Source organism: Stegastes partitus, unplaced genomic scaffold (assembly GCF_000690725.1).
Source record: "Stegastes partitus isolate 25-593 unplaced genomic scaffold, Stegastes_partitus-1.0.2 Scaffold20, whole genome shotgun sequence".
Classification (NCBI taxonomy): domain Eukaryota; kingdom Metazoa; phylum Chordata; class Actinopteri; family Pomacentridae; genus Stegastes; species Stegastes partitus.
In genome coordinates, this window is record NW_007577751.1 from 1,099,924 (window position 1) to 1,121,624 (window position 21,701).

Sequence of the window (21,701 nt, forward strand, 5' to 3'; positions counted from 1 at the left end):
TATGTAAAAGAACTGCACTGTCACCAAGGAAAATGTTACATTTAAAGTATTCCCTGTGCATGGTTCCTAGCTTGTTTTTGTTATCGTTCATATTTTTCATGGACGCTTTACAATATCAGTAACTGCCTTGTACTCGTAGTGTAATCAAATTAAGGTAACTGTAAAAGGGTACAAATGGCAAAATGTATTATTAAAAACAACACAGCACACAAAAAACTTTTTGCAATGAGTATTTTATTGTTTTTATTTTTGTATAAAAAACCTTTTTGTCCACTTTAGGCAACAGTTAGCATGAGAGTAGTTCTCACAGCTTTTAGATGAAGTCTAAACGTATCAGTCTTCTCAACAATTACACACCCCTTTCACACAGAGAAACACACAATCACATAGTGTACTGGAGTTAATTTGGCGCAGTGGTCCCAAACCCAAAAGTCTATTTGTAGAAAGCCAAGGACAAAAGCTCAACAATAGGCAGCTTGTAATCATCATTACTTCAAAGATGGTACTATGTCAAGGCAAGTCACGCAAACACAAAGAGCCACAATAACTATAAGAGACTGCTTTGTTAAAATCTGATGGATGATAGCATCATTTAATTAGGTTTGAAACCACTGCTTTGGTGCAACTCTTAAGCAGGTTTATATTAAGACAATAAAAAAAGGCAAAGAAATACATCAGACAACTCATACACAGCAGCACATCCTGTGTTAGGCGAGCCGTTGCGAAAAGCAACAGCTGTAATTTTAGGCAGCAAAACAAAGGACTGATTTTGTGTAAGAAGAGTCGGCACACTTACGCAGATCAGTATTAATCAGACATAGCTTAAAAAAGACATTTAAAGACCAGAAATGTTATACGATTGCATTTACATACTCAATCACAGAACACTTCATTCCATAATCACCACATTAATGATTTGCAGTGCAGTAGCTATTGCGTTCCTACGAGAGGCTCTCCAACACTTCTTACGTCAGTCATCGAGAAACATCTCCATGAACTCATTTCTCATGATGGTCAGGAGAAAAACCTGTGAATCGTAAATCTGTAACATCAGCACCTTTCAGGAATAAAATATTTATCCTCCCTAACATCCCTCCCTCCCCAAAATCTCTAATACAGTACATACATGTGCCTGCACACACAGATGCACACACACCTTTCTCTCTCACGTAGACACACAAATGTAAAGTAAGTGCACACATACACACACCCCACACACACATACAGACTGAACATAAAATATACAAATTCAGGTTGTTGTCAATCTGATCCATAAATTACTAACATCACATTGTTTTGTATAACTACTTTCAGCTGCATAGGCTGCAGTTTTCTTTGACTCTTTTAATGCTATTTTCTTTATATGAAATTTTACTTTTACTTCAGAATCATCTCTTCCTTACAGAACGATGCATTTAAAAATGAACTTGGAAGATCTATTCTGGCATTTCATCATAACATGATATGACTGACTACATGGCATTACAGTGTAGCAGTATGAAAGAAAAAACATTTCCTTTCATTCCCAAATAAAAATAAAACGACTGTAAGGACCTCAACTTCAAAACCAACAGTATCTAATCCACAAAAGACACATTACTCAAAGAAATAATATAGGCATTGCAACTACAGGTAAACTTTTTTTTTCTTCTTTTTTTGACAAATTGACTGCATTTGTACGAGCAGTCAAAGGTGAGCAAGAGCAACATGTAAGGCCAGTGCTAATCTGCTGCTCAGTGTTGGTTTACCTTCACGTCTCAGTGCTGCAGGGTCACAACACCCGCTGCCTTCAGTTCACAATGTGCATACAGATCAAAAAAGCAGCAACCTCAGCTCTGTCTTGCACATTGCAAATGCATATACAGTACACAAAAACAAGTATTTCCAGGATTATTAGGTCTATGTTCAGCGGAGGATACGATCAGAGGCCTTCATTTGGCTTGAATACAGCACGGGTCTGCTGTAATGGAAAGTGAGCCGGTAGGTATCTAAATACGCCGGCTTCTTGCGCACTGCGAAACAATTTGTGTTTAGTGTTGATAGCTTTATACATCAACAAACAAAAGGCTTATGTCAGCATTCACACACTGTGTTTTCAGTTTGCTGCGTTGGAAATTAACAAAGCACTACTTGCTGTACTTCTCACCGACTCCTACATATAAGTGTTTTCATGTTTTTCCATTAAGGCCGCAGTCATCACCCCAGAATTAAGTACAACTTTGCCTTTAAACTGCATCCATATTACACTTCTGGGGAGTGATCTGTATGTGCTTTCAGCATCTCTCCTCCCTCGTGTATTGTAACACTCAAGCTCACTCTCCATATAATTCAATGACAGTCATTATAAGAGATCACAACCTGTAGTCATTCTTCATAATAGCAGTAATAAATGTGAAATGTGTAATTTACTCATCTTAGATGAAGCTATTGTGCAAAATATCTGCAGAGAAGCTAGTACTAAACTTCAGGAGGCAGTGGATTGACGTCTTTCTCCAAACAGGACTCCACCTGGCGCTGCTCTTCCGGGACGTTGGGCGGAGGACTCGGGGGCGTCTCCTTCACTACTGCCACACAGTCCTCTGAGCACAGGATCATATTGGTCAAAGACTTGCCCAAACTCTGCCTGCAGGTGTTGCCTTCATGTTTATCATCCTTTGATTCCTCTCCTCCATCTTGTTTCCTCTCTACAAACTCGTCTCCTCCTGTGTCCAGTTCTCTCACCTGCTCGTCTTCCTCCGCTCTGGGCAGCGTGTGAAAGGCTGCAGGCTCTATGGGACTGAGCTGATAGTAGAGCAGGGAAGTGGAGTCTTTGAGGAGGTCAGAGGGGCTCTCCTCCTGGTTGTCAGTGATGCACAACACCGTGGCGCCTGTGGGGAAAGGTCCCTGCAGGAGGACCTGCTCCACACCTGGCACCTCTGCCTGCCCAGGCAGCTCCCCTCCCAAGGCACTGGGTAGGAGGCAGAGAGGCTGCTCTGAGAGACCAGCAGCGCTCAACTCCGGCTGCACTGTTTCCCCTTCAGCCTCCTCCCTCTCCCTCCTCTCCTGCTCCTCTGCGCTCTGCAAGTGCAGCACAGCTGTTTCATTTTCTTGCTCCAGTATGTCCTGCTCTGCCAGGAGATCCTGAACCTCCACAACTGAGTGCACTTCACTTTCCTCCAGCTCAGAGTCCAGGCCAGCAACAGAAGATAGGTCCGGGGAAGTGGGGCACGTGGAGGAGGGGGAAGACATTGGGTCAGATTCAGCATACTGGTCCCCTGTCCCTTGTATCAGCATCCTCCTCTTCTCCAAGTCTAGTTTCATGATAGTGTGCAGGTAGTGAGTTCTGACACGGAGAGGGTTGAACTCAATACGGCCTGCTACGTTGCCGCAACCATCCCTAGAGCAGCCACACGGGAAAGACATTCGATCCACCTGAAGAAGAAAGCAGCGGTAATTTTAGTTTCACTTTCATTGAAATGCAACAGTACTGAGAGAGTAAACACCGTTTTTCAGCTTAAATGAAAAACACAGATAGCACAGAGAAATTAGGAAACTAAGGAAAAAATCCTGACAACCAAAAGAGCATTTGTTTATTGTGCAATAAGTTAGGTCAAGGCAGAGCTGTCCTTCTTCATGAAAAAGCAAAAATTTGAACAAGAAAGGGATCATTTAAAAAGTTTAACACAAATTTTCAGACCTTAATTTTCAATTTTCATCCAAGGCAGCTCAGGCAATACAAAAGTCAGCATGCCACAACCTGATGGACTCGTAACAATAGTGTTTTCACATATTGATTCTGGTTTCACTGCATTGATTGATTTTCTGAAGAAAATAATCTCAAATGCAGGTACGTTGGAAGGTGCCACTTCAGCCTCCACAAGGACACATGATAGAGATTACCTTGTGACTTTAAACATGACATCATTATCATTTAAATTCCAGGGCAGTGAAAATGCAGCGCTGCCAAATCCAGGGAGCAACACTGATTAAATTCTTAATGGAAAAGAAGCATACTGGATATTTAATTTGCAAACTTTACACCCTAAAGGTTTAAACGATTCCATGACATTCTACACTCTCAGGAGGTTTGGGACTTTAGGAAAAGTAGCTCTAATCACTAAATTACTTTAAAGGACTTGTAAAAGCAGCAATGCATATGTTTTCATTTATTAGATGTGCAATTTCTGGAAATAATCGTGGAAATAGACATAATTGTGTGGATTAGTGTTGTACTTGGTCATGTTTTTTTTCTTTTCTTTTTCTTTTACATATGCATGATACTAAAGGACACTCCCAGAGGAGAATGAGTCTCTGATAAAGGCCCAGAGGGGCTGAAACATTAGTATGATCAATAAATTGTGATACTGCGCAAAAGCAGTGGGAGTGAGCTTCCCTTCTTGAGACTCCATTGATCAGTAAAAGACACATTTCAGTCTATAGAATGAATGCCTCTGGCTCCAGCCGAGTGTCGTACTGAAGTGCTTTTAACACAATATTCACAGTTCCTAAAACGAAAAGAAAAACAAAGACATATTTCAACTAACTGAAACAGTAAAATCTGTCATGACTGGTCTGCACAAGCACAAAGGGTCCTTTAAGTTGTTCCTGCCCTGTTGAGACTTCCTCAGTTCCCACAGTGGAAACTACAGCACAGAGAGTGACCACTTTCAAGTGCCAGCAAGGACACTAAAGCAGCTGCCACTATAAAACACATCTAGTGTGTAGACTTGGCAAAACTCCAGTAAAGTATTGCAGGAACACAATGCAATCAATGGAATCAAATGTTGGAGTGACACAGTCATGATGTATTTTTTCGTCTTATCCAACAATAAGAGTGGTCTCACTGGAATGACTGCACATGCTGATTTCATTTATGTATTATTCTGGCATTAACGCTGAATTGAAATGTGGTTTAGAGTTAAATCAAATCATTACACAGTTAAAAAATCACAACATTAAATCAAAAGGCCTTTTTCACAGCAGACATTTTGACCTGTCATAGAAGGAAGAGCACATTTGGTATTGATAATAGAAACAATGGCACTGTTGTATTCAAGAGTCAAAGGAAGCCATGACAGTGAGACAGCGAGGCAGCATGCACAACACCAGCACCGTGAAACCAAAGCAGCAAAAAAATACAAATAAATTATTGGCTTAATTATTTACAACTGCGCACTTCCCTCTGTGACATGGCAAAACGTCTTCTGGGAAAAAGACTGAGATAAATCTGGCAAACAGGGGACACATTTTGAAGACTGGGGCTCAACAGACTGCACAGCGGCTCTCTTCTCTCTGCAGGTGCGTCCAGTCCAAGCCAGCAACTCTTACCTGGCACTTAATACCAGCCTGGCTGCAGCCGCAGTGGCGAGGGTCACAGTACAAACGGCAATCACAGCCGCATTCCTCCCGAGAGAGGCGGATGGCTCTGAGCTCGGCTTTCTCTCGCGCATCAATGCGGGCGATACCAGAGGCTCGCAGCAGGGCTCGACGGCGCTTCGTGGGCAGCGGCTGGAGGAAGAAGCAGTCGTCCACCTCCACGCCGTCCACATCCAGGTCCTCGTCTGAAACGTCCTCCAGAGTCATTAGATCTGCCTGAGCGCACTCTACTGTGCCGTTCCTCGTCAGCTGTGGACGACAGTTAGTGTGGAACTGTCAGCCGTGGACAATGAGAGACTGATTCCCTATTTTACCCTGAAGAGGCTATTGAGGATCTCAAGGACTGATACTTGAAGAACAGTTTCATTTGAAGCTGATTTCACATTTCGTAATAGAGCTTTTCAAATGAGCAATAGTGGACAAAGAACTCAGATCCTTTGTTTAAGTATAAGAACTGATGAGATATTCTACTACAAGTAAAGCGTATTCTATTGAAGTAAAAGGACAAAGGCATTATCACTAAAATATATTTTATGGATCAAAAGCAGAAAATTGGACCCTGTGCTGTGTTCCATTTACACCAGAAGTTAGAAGTAGGAGCTGGGAATGGATTCATACCTTAGTTCATGTAAAACAAGGTGGAGAACCAAAATGAACACTTCACACATGCCATTCTTAGCAATACCACCCGTTGAGAACACATTACAGGGCACACAAAATTTGTAGCACCGTGTCCACAGACAGGAGCTGGACAGTACTGTGTGTGCACCTGGCACACAAGTAATACAAAAGTGCTAATAAACAGTATTTACTGCTGTTGTTGTTCTGAGCAGCCATCTGAGATCTTGAAGTCGAGGTTGGTGAGGTTCCTCAAACTCTCAAGGTCTACAGGTGTGTTCCACTTGAAATTCTCAATTGAGAACTCCAACTTCCCAGTTCAAATGGAACGCACCTTTTTTATAAATGTATACTGCACACACATTAGATTGTCAATACAAATGAATTAGTGTTTGAGTAAAGTTTGAAAGTTGATACTGATCCACGTGGAGCTCCGTTTTTCTCAGTCTGGGGGTCAAAAGATAAAATCTGCTGTGAGATGACCTATGAAGGAGGAGAAGGAAAAAAAACAAGTTCTGCTACACTTGTATTTATCTTTTGGACTTTTCTCTAATCTTTGAAATGTGGTTTGAAATATTGGAAAGCTTTACCTCTTTGGCCTGAAGCAGTTATTTAAAGGGAAAGTTTAAAGGGGGTATTAATCTTCAGTGGGCCTGCTAACAACTCACAGGCATGTGAGAGGTGGAAAGAGGCCCAGTTAGGCTGCCTCTTGTCAGAGTGCACGAGACAAAAAAAGACAATACAACAGTAAATGAAGAGTTCGTTTGCTAAAACAGATAACTCTTCTTCAATCTTCACAAACCTTCAGAAAAGCCACTTTTCCGTCGTCTACCTGAGACGATATCAGTCAAAATTAAGTTATCTCTATTTTTGTCATGTCTACTGAGTCAAATCCACTCAACTTCGGTTTGATTGATATTATCTCAAGCAAACAACAAAAAAATATGTTTTCTGAAAATCTACAAAAATGGAGTTATCTGTTTTTGCAAATGAACTCTTCAAATGTTCTTAGTTACTGCAGCTAATGGAGATATAAAATGCTTTTCAAATAAGACCACAAGACATTTGTATACTAAACCCATGTACCATCATCTTATAAAACAGTCTTTGTAAGGAGAATCACATGAGAGAACAAACTCAAAATCCCTATTCGTCAAGGGTGAATTACCTTTTCAAAACTATCTAATATTACTATACTCTTTATACAAAGAAGTCATGAATTAAAGGTGATATAATTCAATCACACTCTTGTCTAAATATCTACCTTCATCTTGCGGGCATTGAGCTTCTCCTGGCGCAGGTGCTGCCGCAGAGTGTGCCGGTGGCTGGTTTCCTGCTCGCGTGCAAACTCTCCCAGCGTGTAGTGTCTGATGGAGGAGTGGTGGCGGGCCATGCCCAGCGAGCTGCCCCCTTGGCTGGGCACGCTGGTGAAGCCCTGCCGCCGGGGGAAGTAATACACCGTCACCACATCAAAACGTACCCGCTTCCCCCCTGGAGACGGCTTGTGCTGTCTGAGGATGGAGGTGGCTAATGTGGGGGAAAAAAGAAAAAAAGAAAGGGAGTAAGTTTAGGGATGCGGTGTTACACGTGAGTAATTAAACGCTTTTGTTAATCAGCAGTGTAGTTTTGGGCGGGTGTATTGCCTTTAACGTGTGTCTCCTGCTGTTCCTTACGGGTAAATGCAGTGCTGGAGGGGGGATTGAGGCTGTCGCAGCTGTCAGCGCTGTCACTGCTGGAGATGTCATCGTCAGAGTCCTTGGGTGTAGAGAATGGAGAGCTGTTGTCCACCTCTTCATATCTTCGTTTGAGGCTGAGGGACGAACCTGCCTCCATGGAAACTTGGTGTCTGGGGGACACAGAGCAGCAGACGTCGAGCCACAGTGAACACACTCTGCACCACTTTATATGAGCCAAAAGATGTGAGTAAGTGAACTTTGGTTAATGAGAAGAGAGTGGATGATGTTTTGGGTCACTTGTGTGATATTTGTTTACTACTTAAGAGACAAAATATTCTTGTTTTCTCTCAGAGAACTGGGTGATTTCTATCAAAACTGCTCCTGCGTGAGGTCAGCACCAACACAGAAGCTAAAAGCTGACATCTGTTCAGGCCTGTCTCCTTTCATCTGTATTCCAGCTCCATCATTTTCGTCTCTCTGCCTCCCATCTCACATGAAATCCTACTTTGAAATTATCAAGTCTAGAAATGTAACCATGGCAACTAGGCAAGCACGGTTTATGTGAACAGCCTTGAAGCAAATGATGCTTTTTTTTTTTTTTTTAACCCCCAATTCTGTTATGAACAGTCAAAATATGAGGGGATCTGAAAGCTGGAGTTGATCAATCACATCTGTAGAAGACTTCAAACAAGGATATATGTCACAATGTGTCATGTCCCTTAGGGGTGTAGTTCATCAACGCTTGTAGACGCAGCTGAAATTAATTAGTATTTATGATTACATTCCATAAAGACAGTGCAAAAGCGTGCCTGAAGCTTGTCATACTAGCATTCCCCATGGGTTAACATGTGACATGCTACTGACTGCAACATACTGCATTGTCATTCATAAATGGGACGACTCCAAATGAGCAAACATCCAGTTTTAAAGGAAAAATGTTAGCCTTGATCGGGACTAACATGTCAAATTTCGTTAATTGTGTACACTTTAGTCTGTCATGGAGCTAAATGGAGTCATGATGGCAGGATGATGTCACACAGTCCAGGAGCTGCTCCGTGGACAGTGAATAATGAAACAGCTGCAGTCATAGTGATTTTAGTTGAGAGGAAAGTCCTCACATTTACTCAAAGAATGAGCACTGTTTGATTAAAGCCTCGATGTCCAGGGTGATGCTGTAATTGTCTGCGATTGTCATGTCATATAGACACACACACACACTTTACTCATCATCATTTATATCTGTTTATCATGTCTTGATGTCATTGCACTGTCACTTTACATTTCACTGCCAGCACAGTAAGACCATGTCACAAATAAAAAGTCTTCAATCATGTTGCAATGCATAAAAAAATAATAAAAATTATTTTAAAAAACACCTCAAGAGGCTGTGAGGGAACTGGGCCTGGTGTTAAAGATACTGGTGCAGCAAGTGAACCATTTTCTAGTATGTATAAATAGAGCAACACAGCAGAGGTGGGTTTTGATAGTGTGGGCTCTGTCATATATATAAATATATAGGAAGCCAGGCTGTGGTTCCCTTCAGGACTTTGTTTGGTTGTGTCAGGATGCAGCATGTTTATAATCCATTGTATATTAACTCGTCAATGACTTGCAGTGTGTAGATGAAGTATGAGTTTAACTGTGTGCTTGCTGGTCAGACTGGGTTGGGGGAGGTTGGATATTATCAACCTGACAAGCACAGGCTCGATCACCCTCCTCACCCCCTCTCTCTCTCTCTCTCTCTCTTTCCACTCTCCCATTTTTCACACACATACAAACACACAATGGCAAAGCGCCCGGTTAATGAAACACTAAACCCTCTTACCTGCAGCAGAAACAGGGACCCTTATTCCAAGCAAACCCGCAGGTCGTTCCTCTTTCCAATCCGAGCTGCACATCAATCTTTAAAACGCCCTACGAGCTGCTGCTTTTTTTTCTTCTTCCTCCTCTTCTTTTCTGTGCCAAAAAGCGACGAATCCAGACTGCAAACCGTGGAGCGACGGTGACCCAAAGTGATCTGGCTGGATTGTCAATGTGCAACACTTTTATATGTGGCTGTAATGGGCTACTTCATGCTCATTGTTCCTGCACACTGTAGGGATCACGAAGAAAACGGGAGATGTCTGTTCGACCGGCGGGTTTGATTTAAATGTTGCATGCCTAATCTATTTAAAAGGACGGACGGGGCGTCATATGGTGAAAGCTGCGATTTATTTCCCCAACATTTTTTTTTTTTTTTTAGAGCAACATCAATAATGTATATGTCTTATCCTCCTGAAGTATGAGCCTTGAAAATGGGAGTAATGGAGAAATCCGCTGACATCTGTGTTCGTTTATCCTTCTCCTCACCGGGGCGGCTTCTCTCGGCTGGGCTTTAACTTCGCCGTCTTCTCGCATTAAAACAAGAACCGGCCCGGTTTCGTTTGGTGTCAAAAAAAAGGAAACGTTGCAGGGTTTCTCCCGAGAAGCCGCCTCCTTTCTCCCCCGGTTCGCCCCGGCCCCGTTTGTTACAATGTAACAATGGAGGAAGAAATTCTTCCCTGTAGCCGTATATATACTTATTGTGACATCACGAGCATGCGCTGCGCCGAGGCATGCTGGGAAACTGAGTCTTTCGCTTCTTGCTGCCCCCCACCATGATTTTCTTTGTTCATATTCTGCAGAAATAAATGTGCAAAAATAAGACAGGCGTGTGACATTTTGACACAAGCTTGCATCACACCTTCACCTTAATGTGATTTACAGTTTGTGCTGTTGTCATCTTCGTATCATGTCAAATCTAGTTTCCATGGAAACAAAATGACTAAGCCTTCACATCTGTCCTTTTGTCGGACTAACCCTAAATAATATCAACATTATTTATTAACATTTTCTCGGTAGCTTCCAGTGTGTTTTTACTTTCCCCTCCTACTTTTTCAAGTTTAAAGAAACCTTCTTTATCTCACAATCATTTATAGTCGTACTCAAATTTATTCATACCCTTCCATTAAAGAAAAGCCAAAATTCACAATAGTCACTCAAGTAACTAGAAACTGAAAAAGTAATAATAAATTTTAAGAAAATATGTTAAATTATAATTTAGTAAAAATAAGACATTGCTTTTGAATTGTGATTGAAAAGAATAATTTAAAAAAACAAAACTGTCCTGGACAAATTAGAGCTCTTTGAAATTTGAATAAATTTGAGGACGGCTGTAAATATTGTGTGAATCTAGAGATAGGAGTTTCTAGCTAACAAGTCAGGCATAGATGTTCATTCAAAGTAAGAATTCAACACTCTTCTGCAGTTTTAACTTTGAGAAGGCCGGGATTTGAGGAATTGCTGTTTTGTTTTGTTTTGGTTTTTTTTAATTGCAAAGTTTCTAAAAAGACAGACAACAGATAGCAGCTAGCACATGGGTAAGTATTTTAATGATGCTGACGAAATGGGGCAAAAAATGAATATCTAAAATATCAAGCTATCAATTTCATGTACAAAGGACCGAACATAAACTAATCATATCTTTTCACATGCAGCTCTCATGTGCACAACAACTTATAACACGTATTAGCATTTGGAAGTGGTAACATCCAAAAACAACGATGAAGACATCTAAGTATGTTAAAAAGACCATTTTTTGAACAAAAAATAACTGCCAAAGTAGCACATGATTCATTACAAAAACATGTTAAAAATGAAGAAAATAATGTTGAGCAAAAATGGCCAAAAAACGAACATAATGAAATGCTGGTGTGCTAATTAAGCCGATAAGGAGAGGAAGCACATGGAGACAGTTTGCTGGTGTTGCCACTGTGATCACTAACACAGACGGTGTTTATCATCTTTCAAGATGCCGAAGTAAAAATCACGTGTGCCACGACGCTGTCTACACAAACTATGAAGACCTAACAGGGTTCGGGAGTCTAGAAAAACTTTTCTTCTCAAAAGTAACAAACATCGCTAGCTTTCAAAGGAATCTCAGATGTTCTGAAGGACAGCTAGATTCCAACTGTTTCCCTTGACATCCTGGTTGTTGATTTTGAAGCCTCTTGTGGTTCTTTAATTCAATGTGTGTGACTGTGTCAGCTTTACCGTGTTTCTTGCAGACTGGCTTGTATTCCATATGGCAACTTAGCACGAAGACGAGAAATCATGCTGAATTGCAGACTGAAAGTAAAGTACTATCAGTGTCTTTTTCCTTACCTTGATTTTTTTTCCTTTTTTTTGGTTGTTGTTTTTTTTAAAGAGACAACTGTTGATTCTGACGTACAGAGCTTTGGCACACCAGATGCTCAGCTAACAAACAACGACAGCAGCTGTAGCGCCACTAACCTCCTTTTGAGACATAAGCGACAGAGGAAAATGCAACCATTTAAAGGAGACAATGGCAGGGCGAGAAGGAGACTGTTAATTTGCTGTGGTACCAGAGTCACTCCCTCAAAAGTAAGACAGTAGGGTGTAGTGAGGAGAGGGCCAGGTGCTTCAGTCACATGTTCCTCCTAGCTGCTTCAAGAGCTGTCTTGGGGCATCTCCATATATTCCAGGATCAGCAAGGAGTATTGAAGCTCTAGAGGGGCTGACTGGATTGGGTCTAATGAGGAGAGCAAGGCTGGGCTATTCTCCTTCCCAGTATTCACTTCAAGATGATGTGGTAGCCATCATTTGTGTCATCTGGAAAAAAAAAAAGACAGCAGGCAGGGATGTTAAAAATAAACCTGCAATGATGCAGTTCATCAAGGTGGTAAATATAGAAACAGATAGATCGTCAACACTTATCACCACGCTCAAATACCTTTCATTGTGTCCAAAACAAAACATACTTCATCTTGAAAGTTCTGAATCATCTGGAAGACGAGAGGGAATGGGAAACAAGCAAAAGCCATTAGCAATGTCATAACAAGTAAGCTTCTCTCCATTGGTCTCATCATCTGTAGCTGTGATTTAAAACCTCTGGAAAGTCATAGCAGCGGGACTCTCTTACCTCATCACTAACCAGCACATGGATGCCAGTGGGACCCTGTTTAAAGATCTGATTTATCTGCCTGGGTGAGATGTTGAAGAGCTGAGCAATCTTCTCTGTCAGCTCACCAGCAGTGAGATCCTCCAGGTAAATGGCATGATATACTACAAGAAAAAGCAGGTAGAGTGAAAACAGGTGTCAGTACCACAGCTTGACAAGAAGAACAGTGCATAGAGGTAATAAAGGGATAACAGTACATGTATTTAAAGCGCTTTGATAAAAGCGTTATATAAGTGACCATTTGTACCGAAGAGTTTGGTATGGGCCTTCTGGTTTGGCATGCATGTGTACCAAAAGAATACAGCTACTGCACCAGCAAAAGCTCTATTTGAAACTCAAAGTTAATCCAATCACGGACCAATCAAAGCTTGACGACCCTCTACTATCATCAAAGTCTACTGATTGGAAACACTGCAGTATCTCAGTTACTACAGTGATAATGAACAAAGACAGGTGGATTGGATAAAAAGCTGTATGATGGCATTGTTAACGGCAATCAAGTACACAGCTGGTTGTACTTAGAACTTGCTCAATCATGTGAGACGACATCACATCAGCAGTACATGGGGGAAAAAAAGGAGTGCAGTGCAAACTCAGCTCCCTGTGGCATTTAAGAAGCATTGTGCTAACAATTAAGTCCAAAGTGATAACAAACAACAGAAGTGTTTTTATAGCAGCAAATATGCAACTATACTCTGTTGTCGGATTTTAAACACACGCTGAAAGTGATTAAGCCCTGTTAACAAATTACCTCCTGTTTGCATTTCAGCCAGCATGTCATAGCAGCCCTTTATTGACAAACACAAGCTACTGTCCACAACTTATAACAGCTGCTGTCACTCTCACAACCGACTGATGGACACCCAGGGCTACTGAGAGTTACCTGACAATAATGGTGAATTTCAAGTGGTTAATTTTCCAAACACTGCACTTGAATGGAACACTAAACTAAACACTAAAACATGCAATAATTAAGATCAGTGCATATCATGGACGAGTGGCATTAGAATGTGTCAATCACATTCTGTCTTTTACAGACAAAAATTGCCCTTTAAACCCCCTAGCTGGATACTTTTCCACTACTGTCTGGCTTCTAAATGTCCTGGTGGAAAAACCTGGATAATCACAACATTTTGGGTGACACGTTCTCTTGCTTTCTGGCAAAGAGCAATATTAAACTGATTTCTTTTTACCTCTTTTATGTCTGTGAATAAATATGAAGCTAGACAGTTGGCGGTTATCTTAGCATGAAGGCAGAGGGAAACACTTAGTAGCTTGTCTCTGCCCAAAGACAACAATCTTCCTTTCAGCACGTCTATTAAACATGAAATTATGTGGCTCCAGGACTCCAATATAAATACAGCAGCACATCGGAGGTCGATTTTGATAGTAGGCTCATTTCCCACATGTAAACTGGGCTGTTCATTTCAGGACTTTGTTTGGCTGTGGCAGGATGCAGTATGTTTACACACACTAGTATAATAACTGTCAGTGATAGAAAGTGCGGATGAGGTATTTGTTTATTTGTTCAACTGTGTACATGCTGACCACACTGTGTGATTTGCAGTCACTGAAGTCTCACAATTTTCTGCCTCATTCGCATAGTATATTTTAAATATTCATATGTCTACTTTGCTAAAACAAACACGCATGAACATGTACTGACCAAAGAAAGTGTTGGCAGCAGCATCACCATTTTCATGTTTTGGTTGCTGTTCCCGTGCCTGCTGCGACTCCTGGCAAACGTAGATGGTCAGTCTTGGACGTACCACCCTGCATCCACAGAGAAAAATTACACAAAATGCTGACTCCCATAATTTGTTTTTTTGGATAATAGTGGGTACATGGCATATTCTGAAATGCAATTAAATTGAGTGTGACTCACCGTCCCTTCAGTGCATTGAAGAGTCTTATTCCATCAGCTGGCCCACAGATCTGAATAACATCCTCCCTGGTCAGTTTTAAAAGGTCTGCCCCTGGTACACAAAAACAAGACCTTGTCATCACCCTCTACAAATTACACAATATAGCAATGGTTTTTTGGATTTTTTTGCTGTTGTTGAGAAAAAATGATCACAGAGTCAGCAAAATGTCTTTGTGGATTCACACAAATGAACAGTCTTTTCATTTATCCTGTCCTCTGAGTGCTTGCCATACAAGGTCAGCAACAGACCACAGGTCAAGATCTTGGCAGGGTATTGGTGGCTTACTAAAAGAAACTTTGGCAGAGCGGATCTTTTCAGTCATGCAGGGTTGCAACCTTAGTTGCCGCTATGCTACCTAGTGTCATCTAATACCTGAAGTCTTCTCTACTTGTGCTCACTTTCTTGGCACTTTCTTAAACCACACACGGGCTCAGTGGCACCAGCAAAGGGTTTCGGTCAAGCTGTTTGGTTACACTCACAAGATGATACTACACTAAAGTAAATGGATGTGTAATTTGTAATAATTGTGTATTCAGAGGCCGTTTTACCTGAGAAATTGGTGAAGAGCCGACAGAAAGGTGAGAAGCGGTTTCTATGAAGCCACTGTTGTGCATCCTGTGGTGTCGCTGTGGGTAACAAATTCTGAGAAAATAACACAGAATGTGAGTGAAAACATGTGCAGCCATCAAAGCTAGCTTTAAAAAGGGAATAATCACAGGCATTTGCCCGGCAACTAGAAACATTAAAAACGAAAAGAGAACGTTAACACACAAAAATATAAATGCATAAATGTGACAACAGATTCGACTATGGTTGCTTTATTTTGCTTTGAAATGTATTTTTCAATAGTCATTGCTTTGAAATCAACCAAAAACTATTTTCAAAATCCATTTTAAAAACAGAAACTAAAACCTACATCTAACTGTTAACATTTTTTATTTACATGCTGTTCTTTCATTTCTCAGTGGGTATATATAGAGGACTGAAGCATTATATATCAGGTAGGCAGCTGTCCAAATACAGAGTTTATACAGGATGAAATATTCTGACATCATGTTTCAAGGTAAAATAATAGAAGTGTTGAATCACTGGCTTCCGGTGTCACGCATTCAACCGGAGTTGACCTTGTATTTCTGATGTACCACCACTAAGCACTTCCATTCACAGATTGAGGTCGATTTTTATTTATTTTATCATTTCAAAGTGTGTCAGTGAATCTACTCGTGAGCAGAGGTTTAACAGCTAGATGTCAGCTTTGCCTTTGTGGTTATTAATATACAGTGATTCAGTGACGCAAGATGTAGGAGGCAATAAAAGAAACTCACAAAGTGAAAATGAACTTACATCTGCAACCGGAACAACAGGCTCAGGCTGGTGGTTTGGCGACCCGTTTCTAGAAAGGATGAAAAAAATCATCCACTTTAGAACCCAGGAAAAGAAATACAATCTACAACAGGAAGAATATATACATCGTGTGTGTGTTCCTTGCTAATCATACACAGCTACTGTTCACAGCATTATTCATGAAGTATTAGCAGAATCATGAAACCCTCATACCCTTCAGCAACAGGAAAGCTGTTGTGTGTGCTATTGAAGCCAGGAGAGGGGGAATTGTTGACATATGTGATCTCAGGCCAGGGAGAGCACTGCAAAAGATCAACACTTTTGTTATCGTGGCATCTAAATAACGTGAGAAATAAATTTCTGCAGCCACAAGTTATAACTTTTAGCTTTGCCTTGAATAAATATATCCACACCATTTGTCTCTCAGTCGGTCTGTGCACTATCCGCAAGTGAAACATTATTTTTTCCACTCCGTAGTTTTAAATATGTTTTACGAATTTAGGCTGAAATAATAAGCATCAGTGAAAACTAATATTGTAATACTGGTTTGTGGCTTTTCTCTGTATTATAGCATTGACAAGTCAACATATTGGCTTTTGGCCCACTGCCCATCACAAAATCATTTTCCAGCCCTTTTTTGGAAATACGAGCATATTCGTTAGATTAGGTTGTGTTTTGTTTTAAACACCGTTGTCTTTATCCCAGCAGTGACTAATACCATTAACACACTTATTACATGCGAACCTCTGTCAGGATTGTGGTTTCATAGGAGGGCTGGTACTTCTCCTTTTCCTGTGGCGCCCTCTTCTCCATCTTCTCCCGATCTGTTTTCTGCTTTCTGTCAGCTCCTTTAGGCTGAAACAAGTTATGTACAGGATATTAATGTGGTGGTAATGAACAACAGTATCAGAGGAGTCAATAAAAATATATATTTGCGTTGCAGTGCATGTAGGATCTTATTTCATTCGTTCTTATTTCAGTCTTGTGTCACTCCTCTAACCTTGAAGACTTTGACCTGGCAGGAGGCAGAGTGGAGATGTTCTGTGTACTCTCCACTCTCATTCTCTTTAAACGTGTCGATCTGGATGCGGAAAGGCACACCCTTTTCTCCTCCGTGCTTGCGCATGGTGAATTCTGTGCTGATGCAGTGAACCTAAAAAGGAAAGGAATATGAAATTGAGATGAAAAACCTGCTGTATTAGACATTCAGTTAACTAATTACTCTGTCAAACAGAATAGATGAGTACAGTGAATGTTAATAAGCTGAGCTCTATTCTGGCAAAGAGCTCTACATTGCCTAAATCACTGCAATTCCGAAGTTACAACATGTGCTGGGAAAACGAAAGTGTTGACCATCATGCTACCTGGATAAAAACTGAGGTTCTTTTTGATGGGTCCCAAAGGAACTCCACAGTGTTAAGCTGAGTAGGGTTAGCCCTGGGGTCGATTATGCCAACTGACATAGGGATATCTGCAATGGATCAATACAAAACAAGCTGTTATCAAAGGAGTTCTTAATGATGAACACCATGAATTTACAATTTGGGTTAACAGGCAATGCTCTGAATGGATTTTTATCCAAAAACTATCTGATGGTTAATATACACACAATATACACAGCAACATTCTTTCTATAAATAAATACAACACAATACAGAAAAAAAACAGAATTTTCTGGAACTCTCAACGAAGAACAGCCGTTTTTCATTCAGTGCTCACCCAGGTCCAGGATGCGATCCCCAGGCCTGTTCCAGCGCCAGCCTTCCAGCTGCTGGTGCTCTGTGTACTGAAGTCGTCGGTCATGAAACACCACACGAATAATGCTCTGAAATTGAGAGAAATAATTTTTGTGAAAGAATTAAAGAGTAAATACACTTCATGCTACTCAGACAGACACTGACCTGTGCAAATGTGAATATATTCTTACCTTCACCATTTTACCAGTGATTTCAGGAAGTTCCCCAATCTTCCGATTGTCAAGCATTCTAATTTCATAGGACTGTCCTGTGATGATAAGTCCACACAGTTAATAAACAGATCTCAGTTCCTCCAGGACTGTCATAAGACGAAGTAATACTAACCACAATAAAAGAAAATGTGCAAATCCTTGTTTGTTAATTCCATGACACAAGACACAGAATGTCTCACACTACACAGAAACAATGATACAGTTTGTCACTTCTACTAACAATAGCATGATTATAAAGCCAATTCTGCAATAACACAGATTTTTAGAAATCATGAAATATAAAAAATATTTGTGTGACAGAGGAGAAAAAAAGTGTCTTTTACAGATGTATGCATAACACAGACAAAGTGTCAACAGGCCAAACTGACAGAAAAGAATGCAACTACGCTGGCATCTTTATTTTAAAAACATTCCCCCCACAGATCATTCCAGTATATTTCTATATAGTGTTTTCTATGAGGTCAAAGGAAGCTGAATTTGCTTTCAGAGGCTTTTGACTTCTTACTCTTATATCTCAGTAAATTTAGACAACGCTGAAAAGGGCTGGGATCCTGAGGCTGACCTTGGTTGAGGTAGGTGAGTGTTTCATCATGCAGTTTAACGGCTGGCGAGGTAGCTGCACACAGAACATACTGAAAGGGAAGGATTTTGTTGTCACTGTCTGGAGGCAGATTGGACTCCTCTTGTTTGAAAATGGGGAGGGCAAGTACATCGCTGGAAAACAAAGACAAAAAAAGAACATAGTCAGTAAACTGCCAAAAACTTACGGCCTCACTGTAAGACATTCAGTCTTTGCTTTTACTAAGACTAACCTACAGAACATCAGGCCTAATGTCCAACTCTTCAAATTGACAGACTTTCAAACTTGTGATAAAAGTTGTGTTAAATGTAACACTACCTTCCATCACCACACAACACTTGAGGCTGAATGGTGAGTAATCATTTTCTCTAGCTCTGCAGTTCATTAACCATAATGGAGGCAACACTACCAAATACCAAGGTATCCAGTCAGTCTGTCATTGCTCCTCTCAACTCGAGAATTTCCACAACAAGCAGGCTCTGTTCAGAGCATTTAACGAGCCAGAAAGGGACACAGAAGAGGGATCTGGCTCCAGCAAAGCAAAGCACTTGAGTCAGCAAAACCTAAATGGATTCCACATAATTTCCATCACCATAAAAATGAGCATCATAAATAAATATTTAGTTTAATCTCTCAAATAAGCTGCACCAAATCAAAAAAAAAAAAAAAAACAGAACTGTGTGCACATAATTACACTAATGGATTAGGGATATGCTGCATAGTGAAGGGATAAATCTAATGCCCCAGTCAATTTTCTTCAAAGACTATTCTCCATCCAATAGTCAACAAGTTGTGTTTAGCTTTTCACTTTATCTGCAAGTGGTGATTCATTTGCCCTTCTGCTATCTCTCAGTACAGGAACTCACATATCCATGTACTACGTCAAAGCGTGAAGAGATTTCTCTGCTCACACTGTCCACTAATGAGGACACACAGGCTGTCAGAAAATGTGAAACACTGCCTGCAACACAAGAAACACTGCACACAACAGACACCGCATCACTGATGCTTAAAATCTAGCAAATATGTTCAGAAAGAAAATCCATTCTGACTCCAAAAATGTGTAGTACCAATCATTTTGAGAATTTTAAAAACAATGGTTAAGAAATAAAAGAAAAACAAACTGAAAGACCTGAGTCAGGTAAAAACACACACTGCTGACATTTAACTTAAGCAGTTGATACAGTTTCACTAAGACATTGATAACTAATTGGAGCATCACTTTCAGATGTCATCTACACTCCCCAGAATAAACCAAAATAGACGTTTTAATTCATCTTAAACTCTGTATTCAGTAAAGCAACAAACAGCTGATATATTTTGGTAAATATTAATGTGTAGTACGGTTCAGTCCAACAATACACTAAGACAGAGGGCTTAATACGCCAAAAACGGATACTGTACCTCATACTGTACGCCCCAGCACCGAGCTCCTGGCCAATGCCGGACAGACTGGCATCAAAGTCCTGGACCAGTCCGGACTCAATCACTTCATCCGTGAGGGGCAATTTCAGAGCCCACGCCATGGTGACGATGTGGAGATTTTACGGGGTGCAGTTCCGGTTAAAACTCTGGCCAAGTTTGACCTGTTTCTCACAACCTTCCAAAATTTGGAGGAGAGAGTTAAATAAGTGATTTATTATCAGCGAGAGTGACTCTAGCGCTAAAACCACAGACATCAGACAACGTGGTGCTGTTTGGTGGAGAAGTATACCCACAAAAATGAGTAAAGATCATCAAATCAGCAGTTTATGCACTGATTATGAGCAGGTTTTCATTCCGAACAACACAGAGCCTCTGAGGCTGACGGTAGTGCAAACACACGTTTTACAACGGTGCACAGATGCACTGCTGCGACTCAAAGAACTTGGTAAAAACTAAAACATTTTTAGACTTTACTTTTTATGCGCTTGAACAACGTACTCCTAGTGGAGATGTGAAGCTTACCTTTAGCTGACAACTGTAGCTATTTGCTTGCACTGCGATAGGTTCATGCCATCATGTCGCGCTCCTTCCCCTCAGCACTAAAATAAACATGTCGAGCTAACAAGTTAGCTACGCAGCCTGCCAGTTAACTTGTTAGTAGGATGCTAGCTCTTGTTTGCCTGAGCTACCGGGTATTCACCGGATCAGTTTGTTGTTGGTAAGCATATCTATACATAACAAGACGTCAAAATAATCTCCAATTCATAAATAGCTGTAAAATAACGTCTTGCTTTTGTTTGTTTATCTAGCTTCGTCTGGAAAAGGAGCTGCCGTAATTTCCGCTTCGCCTTCTTCCTCGCTGTTTTATCCACAGTGCTGGTAAATAACGTTGTTGCTCATTAGCGCCACACACCGCTCGGTTTAGGTACTGCTGCCTGTGTGTCTGCACAGAGGAAGCTACAGTTGAAGGACTGCATTTCTAGGACACTTGTTTTTGATGACCTCTTTTTTGGGCCAGATAACATGGAAATCACTTGTTTACTCCAAGGCCAGCTAACTTTTCTAGCTCAGAGGCTCTGGCAACAAAAAACAAAAAACGATGCACAGTTTTGGGTGGTATGAACCTTTAAAACTATAACTACTGGAACAAAAAGTATTTTGGTTGGAACAGAATTATAAAAAATGTAGGTTGTATTTTGGGCAGAATAAACCTTCTAAAACTATAAATGCTTGAACTGAAAGTAGTATTTTGGGTGGAATAAACCTTTAAAATTACAAGTACTGGGTTTTGTTTTTTTTTTTGAGTTAAACAAGAATTTGAAGCCATATGTTGCTTTTAGGTGGAAGAAACCGTTAAAAGTGCTTGGACTGAAGGTTTTGTTTTGGGTGGGACAGATCTTTAAAACTATGAGTGGAATAAAACTATCAACACTATAAGTAGTATTTTGGGTAGGGGGGAAAATCTATTTTTAAAAAAACAAACAAACATGAAACATGCATTTAAAACTTTAAGTTGTACTTTGAACTCAATAAACCTTTACATTTTTCATGCTTAGACTGGGAGTATTATTTTGGGTGAGACGGATCTTTAAAACTGTAAGTAATATTTTGGGTGGAATAAAACCTTAAAACTTTGAGTACTTGGAAAGAAAGTAGTAGTTTGTGTGAAACAAATATTTTTAACTACAATTCATTTTTAGATGGAAGAAATCTTTAAAATTCTAAGTACTTGAACATAAAGTGTTATTATGTGTGAACACTTTAAGTAGTATTTTGGATGGAATAAACTTTTAAAACCATTTACTGTGCT

At 40.5% G+C, this 21,701-nt stretch overlaps 2 protein-coding genes across 2 annotated transcripts; both read right to left on the reverse strand.

Annotated features, from left to right (window-relative positions):
- Positions 1 to 1,244: 1,244 nt before the first annotated feature.
- On the reverse strand, positions 1,245 to 10,043 carry csrnp2 (cysteine-serine-rich nuclear protein 2). The gene is made up of 5 exons (XM_008293478.1): positions 9,475 to 10,043; positions 7,647 to 7,819; positions 7,238 to 7,500; positions 5,308 to 5,604; positions 1,245 to 3,411 (listed from the first exon to the last, which is right to left on the reverse strand). The coding sequence occupies exons 2-5, from the start codon at positions 7,804 to 7,806 to the stop codon at positions 2,458 to 2,460; spliced, it is 1,674 nt and encodes a 557-aa protein (XP_008291700.1). The 5' UTR covers positions 7,807 to 7,819; positions 9,475 to 10,043; the 3' UTR covers positions 1,245 to 2,457.
- A 994-nt stretch (positions 10,044 to 11,037) lies between these two features.
- tfcp2 (transcription factor CP2) lies at positions 11,038 to 20,729 on the reverse strand. Its single transcript, XM_008293490.1, has 16 exons — positions 20,414 to 20,729; positions 19,871 to 20,066; positions 18,449 to 18,600; positions 17,845 to 17,921; positions 17,637 to 17,742; positions 17,282 to 17,388; positions 16,918 to 17,070; positions 16,662 to 16,772; positions 16,131 to 16,219; positions 15,918 to 15,966; positions 15,122 to 15,215; positions 14,534 to 14,624; positions 14,315 to 14,421; positions 12,610 to 12,752; positions 12,421 to 12,472; positions 11,038 to 12,299 (listed from the first exon to the last, which is right to left on the reverse strand). The coding sequence occupies exons 2-16, from the start codon at positions 19,990 to 19,992 to the stop codon at positions 12,262 to 12,264; spliced, it is 1,491 nt and encodes a 496-aa protein (XP_008291712.1). The 5' UTR covers positions 19,993 to 20,066; positions 20,414 to 20,729; the 3' UTR covers positions 11,038 to 12,261.
- Positions 20,730 to 21,701: the final 972 nt, after the last annotated feature.